Genomic DNA, 10897 nt, shown 5'->3' with positions numbered 1-10897 from the left:
TCAAAAGTCGGGGCTTTCTCTCTCAGATGATATCGCTTCCATGATGTAAGGGCGTGACTACCTATTCCTCTGCCTCCATGTTTTTTCAGATCATGCGTCCGACTGAAATATCATCATCTTACTACTGATCTGATCTTAGTTTATGTTTCAAGAACAGATCTCTACTATTGCACTGGCTATTCTACATGTCTACTATTATTGTGTAAAAATGTCTACTATTATAATGTCGAAAATCTCCTCCTCTACTCCTCCCTCTGCTGCTGCTGGTGAGACCTCCGCGTCCAAGGTAGTTTTGGGGACTACAATAAAATTAAATAGTACAAACTATCTGCTCAGGGCATAAGCTTTCCGCATCTTCATTGGTGCTCAGAGCAAACTCCCACATCTTCTGAAATACTATTTGGACGACAGTATGCCAAAGGCCGGTCTTGTTGCATCACAGCCTGACTCTATTTTACCGTGACACTAGCGTCTGGGTCATCCTTCACTATAAAAACTTAGATCAGTAGTTTCTGTTCAGCCATCTATTTCCTCTTTAGGTTGAGTCGTGTGAACTGGGTAAGCATCATCGTGTTACTTTTCAGAATCGTGTCGATAAACGCAGTAGCTTTGTGTTTGAGTTGGTTCATTCTGATGTCCGGAGTCCTTATCGTGTTCCCTCTGTGAAAGGTTTTTGTTATTTTATTATTTTTGTTGATGATTTCTCTCGCATGACTTGGATGTATTTGTTAAAAAAGAGGTCCGAGGTCTCACACGTTATTGAACTCTTTTATAATGAAATAAAAAATCAATTCTCTACTTCTATTTGTATTCTTCGTACTGATAATGTTTTGGAATATATAAAAAATGACGTTTCAAAATTTTGTGCCCTTAATAGTATTATTCATCAGACTTCTTGCTCTCACACTTCATAATAAAATAGAGTTGCTGAGAGGAAGCATAAACATATTCTAAATGTTACTAGAACATTGATGATACATATGACTATTTCAAAGTATTTATGGTCTAATGTTGTTCTCACTGCATGTTATTTGATTAATCGCATGCCTTCCTCTATTCTTGATGGTTTAATACCATTCAATTGTCTTTATCCTGATAAAAAATAATTGTTTGTGATTCCCCATGTCTTTGATTGTACGTGTTTTATTCAGAATTTGTCAACTGGTTTGGATAAGTTATCTTCTAGATCCATTAAGTGTTTTTGTTGGATACTCACGTACTAAAAAAAGGGTATAGGTGTTATCATTCGTCCACCAGGAAATATTTTGTTTGCTGATGTTATATTTTTTTAAGTCAGCCCCATATTTTTCCTCTGGTTCCACTACTGTTGGCTGTACACAAGTACCACTACCTTCTTCTGCTCTTACTATTCCATTACCTACTCCTGTGGCTCCTGCACCGAAGCCTCTACTGACATACTCTCGCCGTCCCAAAGTACATGCCCCTAACTCTGCTCCTGTTGCATCTTCATCTCCAGCTATCGGTCTATCTCCTGTTGAGACTTCTATCCCTTCTGACTTAGATGTTCCTATTACTCTTCGAAAAGATAAACAATCTTGCCCGAAATATTCTATCTCTCTGTCTCTTATGACCGTCTTAACTCATCTTTTAGTCAGTTTGCTCTGTCCTTGTCCACTGTATCTATACTTAGGACACATGAGGAAGCTTTTACCAACCTAGAAGTAGGTTATGGATGAAGAGATGGATGCACTGCTTTCTAAAAGGACTTGGTATTTGGTCTCTCTCCCTACTGGAGCGACTGTAGTTGGTTAAAGATGGGTGTATACCTTGAAATATCGCCTCGATGGGTCTATTGACCGATATAAAGCACGTCTGGTTGTTAAAGGTTATACCCAGTGTAGGCTGTCTAAAAATCACTGCAGATAGCTGATCCCCATCAAACACCGATGATGAAAGTTACAATTTGACGGCTTCCAGAAGATTATAATTTAAAGACTTTCATGTAGATCGCTGAAAGTTACAATCTGACGATCTTCACAACAACTGATGAAAGCTCTAATCAACAACCTTCATAATCAACAGCGAGAGTTACAACCTGACGACTCTCACATATCAAAGAGCTGAAGCAAAGATTACAAAACGACGATCTTTGTAACGCTCTGACAAAAAAAAACTACAAATTAACGATCTCCTCAAACCAAGACGCGAAAGTCCTCCCCGTATTTTAGCATCAGGACGTAACTCCTTATCAGCCATCGTTGACGTAGCTCAAGCCCAAAGACGCAGCTCATGTTCGGTCGCAAACGTAACCTCCGAAAGCTGCCAACACAGCTTTCATCCGCTGCCAAACGTAGCTTTCAAATTGCCGTAAACACAGTCTCCGAAAGCTGTCAACACAGCTTCCATCCGCTGCCAAACACAGCTTTCAAATTGTTGCAAACATAGCTTCCAAATGCTACAAACGAAGCTTCCAGACACTGCAAACGAGCTTCCAAACGCTGCGTTTGAACGCAGAATTCACGTCAGAACACGGATTTTGCGTTTGACTCGTTCAAACACGAGCTGAACGGTTTCAAAACCGCTTCCCAAGATCTGAGGGGATCACAACTCCACTCAGGAGTGATTTAAGGAGTGGTTACATCCCATTAGACCCACAAAAGAGCGATTTTAGGGGTGGTTACACCCCCTAATCGCCTATAAATAGTTGAGAGATCAGCTTAGTTCGGAGGGGGATATATTTGGATCTTTGAGAATTTTAGAGATCTAGAGATCGGCTTCTTCGGATCATCTTCTCAGAACAGATTCTTGGGGCTATCTTCGTGCTTGGCTTGTCTAACCAATTATGGTTAAGATCAATCAACTCTTTTATAAGAGTTTAAACTCGTTCTGAGTTATCAACTCGTTCTGAGTTTTAAACTTGCCACGCAAGTCCTCCACAGCGTCAAATCGTGAGGAGAAGATACCGTTCCAGTGAAACAAGACGTTCAGATCGTCAACGAGAAACAAATTCGACGCGAGCATTCGAGGAAGGCATCTCATCGCTACCGTGAAGAACCCAGACTTAAACAAATGGGAAAATTCAGATCAATTCTCCTCTCTTTTGTAATCGGAATTCAAATTGTAATTAAGATCGAGAGAATACAAATCAAATTTCTTTTATTTTATTTACTACAAATTTTCCACAAACACCCAGACATATGGCATTGACTGTTTTAAAACTTTTTTCCCGTTGCTCGTCTCAACTCCATCAGAATTCTTTTTTCTGGCTTTTAATATGAATTGGGTGATGCACCAACTAGATGTGAAGAATGTTTTCCTTTATGGTGATTTGGATGATGAGGTTTATATGGAGCAATCTCCTAAGTATGTTGCTCAGGGGCAGGTTGAGGAAAGCCATCTATGGGTTAAATCAGAGTCATCGAGCTTGGTTTGATAAGTTCAGCAAGGTTATTTCTAGTGTTGGTTTTCAACGCTATCAGTCTGATCACTCTGTTTTTCTTTGACGCACAACAACTAGTTTGGTTATTTTAGCTATATTTATTGATGATATTCTACTGACTGCGAGTGACTCTATTGCCTTAATAGAGACTAAGGAGTATCTAAACCGTCATTTTATCACTAAGGACATGGAAAAGCTAAAGTATTTTCTTGGGATTGAAGTTGCATATCAAAAGCATGTCCTGTTGTTGTCCCAAAGGAAGTATGTGCTAGATTTACTAGAAGAAGCAAGTATCTTGGGATGCAAACCTGCAAGCACTCTAATGGAGGCAAATGTTGATTCGTGACGTAATGATACCTCTCTACTAGATGATGTTGGACAATATAGGAGACTAATTGGAAAGCTAATATATGTGACAAATATCAGACCAGATATTGCATTTACAGTAGGTGTATTGAGCAGGTTTATGTACAAACCTAGAGAGGTTCATTAGACAACAGTTCTAAAAATTTTGGGATATGTCAAGAGTTGTCCTGGTAAGAGATTGCTATATAAGAAGCACAGGCATACTCACATTTCTGTTTTCTCTGATATTGGCTATATAGGAGACATGAGAGACCGAAAATCAACCTCAGGATTCTGTACTTTTGTTGGAGGTAATCTTGTGACTTGAAGAAGCAAGAAACAAGATGTAATATCACGGTCTAGTGCAGATGCCGAATATAGAGTAATGACTCACACTACTTGTGAGATGGTGTGGCTACGAAAGTTTGACAGAACTTGGTTTTGTTCAGCCTGGACCCATGCCAATGTATTGTGACAACCAGTCTGCCATTTATATTGCACAGAATCTTGTGTTTCATGAGAGGACAAAACATATTAAAGTTGACTGCAATTTTGTCAGAAATGCTTGGGAAAAGAGATAGTATCTCTTATATTCACTCCATCCTCACAGCAACTTGCTGATATTCTTACCAAGGCTACTTCTTCAAAAGTGTTCTCTACTATATGTGACAAGCTGGGCATGGTGGATATCTATGCTCCAGCTTGAGAGGGAGTGTTAAATTAAGTATTGGGTATTGGGTTAATAGGCTGTAACCTGTTACCCATAACTCTATTTGTATGGCTATATATATATATCTTATTATCTTAATGAATATGAATTAGGGTTTTTGATCTCTTTCTACACAGTTCTTTTTTATTTTAAAAAAACCTAATTGTACTGATGATTAATGTTAAAGATTAGCCTTTCAGCCTACACCTACGAATGAGTTTAAAACTCAAGATGCAACAATGTAATACCCAAACATTCTATATGCATTGTTGAACAAACTTACAACATCGACAAGTAATAAGAAGAAAAAGAAACAATGAGATAGATGACAGTAACTACCAGATACAACAGATCATTCATTTAAACCAAAGTGCAAATGATGTCTAATAAATCTAAATATTACCTTCTTAATATCCCTGATTGCAAAGAGTCCTATACAAACTTCTCCATTTACCATCCACTGCATCAATTACATCAAAATAGAAGGTTCAAATTGACAGAAGATATATGAAGATAATGACGAAGAATTTCAATATTAGTTGATAACTATACTGAAGTACCATACAAATAAATACAATGAGATACTCCAGCTTAATCAATTTTAATTAACCACATACACAATAAAACATAAATTGCCTAAATAATCAGTACATTTATAATTGACTCAAAACACTCAAAGGAAAGAGTAATAGCTCAAAAGTAATAATAACAATAACAATAACAATAACAATAATAACAGCTCCAATTTTCTTCTTTAGTTTTGGGATAAGATCTTTTTCTTTTTCTTTTTTATTTCCTTTCTTTCTTTCCTCTTTTTTTTTTTGTTTTTGTTTTGTTGCTGTTTAAGTTGTCATCCCAGTGTTTTTATCATCATCATGCTGCCCTTTCTCTATTGAAACAAGGTCAGACATCATGGATATACAGGGTCAGGAAGCTCTGATTTCTATGGACATCTTCAATCTAGCATAGAATCTTTAGCATCAGAAGGTGGCTGCTAAAAAAAAGAGTTTCTCCGGTAAGCGTAGGCATCTACCTTGCCAATCGTGCTAGTTTTGGAAACAGACCACACACAAAATTCCTTCCTCTGATCTAAGGAAAATTTCCAGACTCAGGGATAGGCAAAGTTTGCTACATTGGATTGCACGGACCACTAAAATACAAGCTAGCCAAAACCTGGAAACACGTCCCGTCAAATAGACAGATGGACGTCTATGGTGTTAATCATTCCAGAAAGGCTAATCATCATTCAAGAAGAGAACACAACATAACCTATGTCCTTTTATCTGAAGCCGTACCCATATGCATACTTGCACCCAAGCTTCTTGGACGCTTCTTGAATATATGCATATGTTTATTTGGGTGTGTACTCAATTATAAAATGCATGTTTAATTTAAAAGCCTTGCCATTCTTTTCTCGGATGTATATCCTACAATTCACATCCATTTTTTGAAAAGCGTTGGACATGGGTTGGTTTTGTTCAGCCAATACCTAGTTCAAAACTATGATTTTAAAGAAAAAAGCATGTTTTCCCAAGTTATAATCTACCTAAATAGAAACAAAAAAAATCTTATAGGAATTTTAATTATCATGACTTGGGAATGAAAAAAAATTTATTGATCTCATGTAAATTATTAATTGGGTCATATACATAAACATATACCTATACATACATATGTATAACCATGTCCCCGTACTCTACCTTTACAAATTTGTCGTGTCCTGCACCATACCAGTTTCCATGCAACTTAGTAATTAACAAAGAGAATATATAAACATGGTCATCAGGGCATATAGTGTATGTCTGCGCAAGAAAGAAACTAAAAGGGATAATCAAGAGGAAAATTACATTTCTTCAAAAGAAAATACAATTAACAGAGACAATACTAAATATGATCATCAGGATATACAACCTAAGCCTGTGCAAGAGAGAAAATAAAGGAATATTTCACCTTTTCTGTACGACAGTTTGGCTCACAGCTATGATTGATGAAACGCCCTAAATTTCCCTTCGCGCAGGCATCTATTACCTGAAATCCATGGAAGAAAAGTCATTACTTGGTTAATATCAGTTCAGGCATATGTCAACATCAACCATGGAATATTCATAATGAAAAGAACAACCAGCTCCAATCTAAAGAAAGATAGAAAGGGTCGAGCCAAACCTCACCACCATTCAACGTCATGAAATAGAAATGCTTCTGACCTCTGGAAGCATAATCTTTTTGTCGGGCTTCATAGGTCGATAAATCAAGCACCTTAATAATGAAAGAAAACATCAACAAAGGTTCTGTTGGCAAGTAAGTTGTCAAAAGTGGAACAAGCTTAACAGAGAAAGGTCAGACAGCATGCTGCTAGGTATTAACATGAGTTCATAAGGTAAGTTCATTAATTTGTGCATGTAATTCTTAATTTTTACGCATGTTCATCAATTTCCAATTTCTGAAGACAGATGTAAAGAGAATCTTAAGATATGTAGAACATTCTTCACCTCTCCAACATATTCAATGAGAAACTGCCCTTGAGATACATCTTCCCGCAACTGTAGACCATAGCCTTTCTTTCCACAACGAAACCACTTGAATTTGGCATATTTGCGCTTTTGAAACTGTATAAAGAATGCTTTTGTAAAATTGGATGCACCAAACTCATAAAGAAATAAAAACTTTAGAGAACATAGCTCACCCGTTGGTTTGAACAAAGATCCCCACATGGGCAGGTTCCTTTGACACATTCTATATTAAGCATCCGGTTCAAACATTGATCGCCACAACCCGGATGGTCATCACGCATAGATTTACAATGGCACACCATGATCTAGTTCAAAAAAAGGTTTAAAAAGTAAGAAATGGTCGGAAAGAATTCAATGTAAATAAACTACATAGGTTCATAATGCATAGAAAAGTTGATACCAACAATCAAAATAACATTATAAAGAAATTAGACGAACCTCATCTATGGTCTGGGTTTTACGGGTACGATGCAGAAATATATTAGACTTGATGGGAGACCAAGAAGCTCGACCAGAAGTCGCAACATCTGAAAACCAAATGAAAAACATAAACAAAAGCATTCTACACTCCCAAATCTAAAAGGCGTGTAAACTGATGGAATTGACATGACAAATATCTTTACCTGCCAATTTAGATGGTTCAACTTCATTAGCATTCGCCTTCACACTTGAAGGATCCTCCTCATCCGAAATCCCTAACTCGGCATTTATTTCCGAATTTGTTTTCTCTTGTGGTATTGAGCAGTCAGCAAATGCCTTGTCTGTGTTATCCTTACAGGTCCTTCAATAAAAAAAGACAATAGAAGTAGTACCATAATAAAGTAAGAATTGTGTCAATACATAACTTGATGCGGCAATTAGGGTGATGATAATGAAAAGAGTGAAGGACAATATCTATCCAGCATGAACATGTCAATAAATTATACACCAAGTTAAATGGTTCTGGTGTCATGACATGTCTACACCATATGGATCATTTTGTAATTTTTATAAGCTTGTAATCAGGATAGTGTTGGAGGTGGTCAGATGGCAATGCAGCAAATTGTGTGCCAGTTAAGAGTGACGCAATTGTAAATTCAAGCTGAAAAAACCTAGCAGGAAACGTAAAAGAAGACCCAATGATTATCAGGTAACTGATAAGAAGGGTTAATGTTAAAAAACCTAGCAGGAAACGTAAAAGAAGACCCAATGATTATCAGGTAACTGATAAGAAGGGTTAATGTTTAACATGCTATGACAAGAAGTATACAAAGACCCAATGATTATCAGGTAACTGATAAGAAGGGTTAATGTTTAACATGCTATGACAAGAAGTATACAATGTATCTGTTAACAGTGCAAATCCCAATCTCTTTCTTAATACAACTTTTGCTAGTACCTTCGTGAATTGTCACGAGCGGAAATCAGTTAACTGCAACCCTGAGTAGGCAAGGCACTGATTTTCAGTGGATGAAGAATTAAACTCTCATACACTGAATTATAGGTAAATCCAACAACAACAGCAACAACAACAACAAAGCCTTTATCCCAAATTCTTGGAGTTGCTTGCATGCATCCTATTCTTCCATTCGGTTATATTTTGGGATTGTTGGTAAATAATGAAGAATAATAGAGTCAAAAGGGGAATACAGGATGTAATTGCCATTTGAGACTAGACATTAATTGAAGATGCACCGAGAAGCCTAAATCATAATAGGAAGGAGAAGAAACACAATTCTATATTTCTAATCAAAACTGGCATAAAGTGTGAATAATTATCACTCAGCAGTCCCCAAAAAGGAGTGTGAAAAACAGCAGATATTGATGGCATCTCAGTCCCAACGGAGGTACAATCACTATGAATGTGCTAACTCATCAAAATGAAGGAAAAGTTGTGCAATCGCAAATAACAGGATTCAAATTTGGAAATATACTCAACAAATAGGTGGGTAAGAAATTTCAGAATGTAAACATGAGTACTGTGATAAAAAAATTACCATTTGCCCTTGGTTTCTTCTAATGTATTTGCAAGTTCAACTGATATACAACGCCACTTTTCACAATCATCACATAGCACCCATGCAACCTGTGGAGGTAGCGTCTGTTCTAGAATGCTTTCAGGTTCGTTTGATATTAATGGATCACCTGCAGCTGTCATAACTAAGCTCGTTATATCTTGAGGGACAACTCTCCTCCCCACGTTAGTTCCACCTAAATCCATATATGTGTCAATTGCTTATGCAGTCGTATACGGAAAAGGGAAAGGAGAATGTTCGAAGATACTCACCGTTCTTTTGAGTTGACCCAGTCAATGTGGCATCAACAATTCCAGAAGAGAAGCTGACATTATTGCTGACCTCCACAGATGCATCAACTGTTTGACTTCTATCCTCCGTACTGAAATCGCACTTGTTATCAGACTTCTGTACACTATTACCCTTTTTCCTTTCTGCACTTTCTCTTTTCTGCCCTGCTGTTTTACGACGATATGATATGCCTTTATTAACACCTGTCTTAGTACCACCAGAAAGCTTATGTCCTTCAGTTTTAGAACTATGCAACGATGCTTCAGGTAGCAAATTGCTGGCTTCTTCCCCAGGCAAAACTGAATTATCCAAATAATTTGGCGCTTTCATAAATTCTTCAGGGCGCTGCAATTCAGCAGTCTCAGGAAGAGAAGATTTGAAAGCAACACTCTTGCACTTAGATCCTTTTTTATTGGTCTTTTTGTGGGATCTTGAACATGATCGGTTCTTTTTATTACTGAAATCTTGTTTTTTCTGTTTAGATTTGCCAGGTTTTGTAGGTTTTGTAGGTTTCTTAGTATTATTCAAGATTTCTGGTTCATGGAACTTCTCCAGAGCAGAAAGATGGTCTGACAAACATGATTGTTCCCCGACTTGACCCTTCATCTTCTCATTTTTAGCTTTGGCATATAGATTTGAATCTAGAGATGGAACAGAAAAAGAAGTTATACAAGCGTTTGAAGAAGTAGAGACAGCAGGATGAAGGCCATCATCAGAAACGGCCCCCTGAACTAGCACATTCTGACCCATTTGCTCTGTGGAAGCAGCACCTTCACTGGTGATGATACCAACATCTTTATTTCCAATAACTTGATCAGCTGAATTGTTACCTTCACTTGTCATTATACCAACATCTATAACCGGATTATAAACATCTGAATCTGGCGATGTACCTGGATCCAATGAGTTTTTGTAACTAACTGTTTCAACCAACATTTCAGAAGCAATTTGAGATGAAACCCCTGAGCGCTCACCCAGCTCACCAGATGCCTCTTGAGTCAAAGAGCTATCCCTATCTTTCTCCCCAAGTTGCTCATCTTGTTTGAGTGATTTGACAACATCAAGCTTATCTCTGCCTAATTCATTGTCATCTTCAACTTTGGTAAACTTGTCAAAATCAAGCTGGCAATTAGAAGTTGGCAAACCTACCACAGCATGGAAACCATGGTGATCAGACATGGCAGAATGAGATTTAGGTTGTGCTTTGCTGCCTACAGTAGACCTCCCCTTCCTTGACCTTTTATTTTGAATCTGAACCTTATCAGCATCACAATTAGCAAGGTTGACATTTTGGTCGAAATTTCTGATTAAGTTTTCAAGTGGACCCCAATTAGAATGGCATGCTGCTCTACGAGGCCAACTTCTTTTCCTCTTTAGTTCCGAGAATTTAATTTTGCTAAGGAGGAAATCTAAACCAATATTAACTGTTTTCCTGCGACTTCGTCTATTATTGATGGTCTTGCTTGACTGACAATAATTCTCATCTGCTAGATTACTCCTCAAGGAAGCAGATCGTTTAGGGTTGGAGCGCCTTAAGACAATAGGGGAACTATATTTTGAATCGCTTCTTCCCCCATTATCTGCCTTGAGACAGGAACTATTGACATTGCTACAGCAAACTGACATTCCAACAGAAGCATCTACCGTA

At 37.6% G+C, this 10897-nt stretch overlaps 1 protein-coding gene across 3 annotated transcripts in view; it reads right to left on the bottom strand.

The window, feature by feature from the left end:
- Positions 1-10431, bottom strand: part of LOC109823801 (histone-lysine N-methyltransferase ASHH2) — a 23131-nt gene extending 12700 nt beyond the window's left edge. Inside the window, exons 1-9 of one of the 3 annotated variants that reach the window (XM_020390180.1) lie at positions 9231-10431; positions 8941-9154; positions 7588-7745; positions 7403-7491; positions 7138-7269; positions 6944-7060; positions 6618-6710; positions 6405-6482; positions 4858-4914 (exon numbers count right to left, since the gene is read on the bottom strand). In XM_020390180.1, coding sequence (XP_020245769.1) covers positions 4858-4914; positions 6405-6482; positions 6618-6710; positions 6944-7060; positions 7138-7269; positions 7403-7491; positions 7588-7745; positions 8941-9154; positions 9231-10428 — 2136 coding nt within the window. In that variant the 5' untranslated portion in view covers positions 10429-10431. The remainder of the gene's footprint in view (positions 1-4857; positions 4915-6404; positions 6483-6617; positions 6711-6943; positions 7061-7137; positions 7270-7402; positions 7492-7587; positions 7746-8940; positions 9155-9230) is intronic. The other 2 variants (XM_020390181.1, XM_020390182.1) reach the window with 2 other exon arrangements.

This window comes from Asparagus officinalis, chromosome 9 (genome assembly GCF_001876935.1).
Source record: "Asparagus officinalis chromosome 9, Aspof.V1, whole genome shotgun sequence".
NCBI lineage: Eukaryota > Viridiplantae > Streptophyta > Magnoliopsida > Asparagales > Asparagaceae > Asparagus > Asparagus officinalis.
Note: the sequence above shows the minus strand (reverse complement) of the source record. Positions and strands in the feature narration are given on the sequence as shown.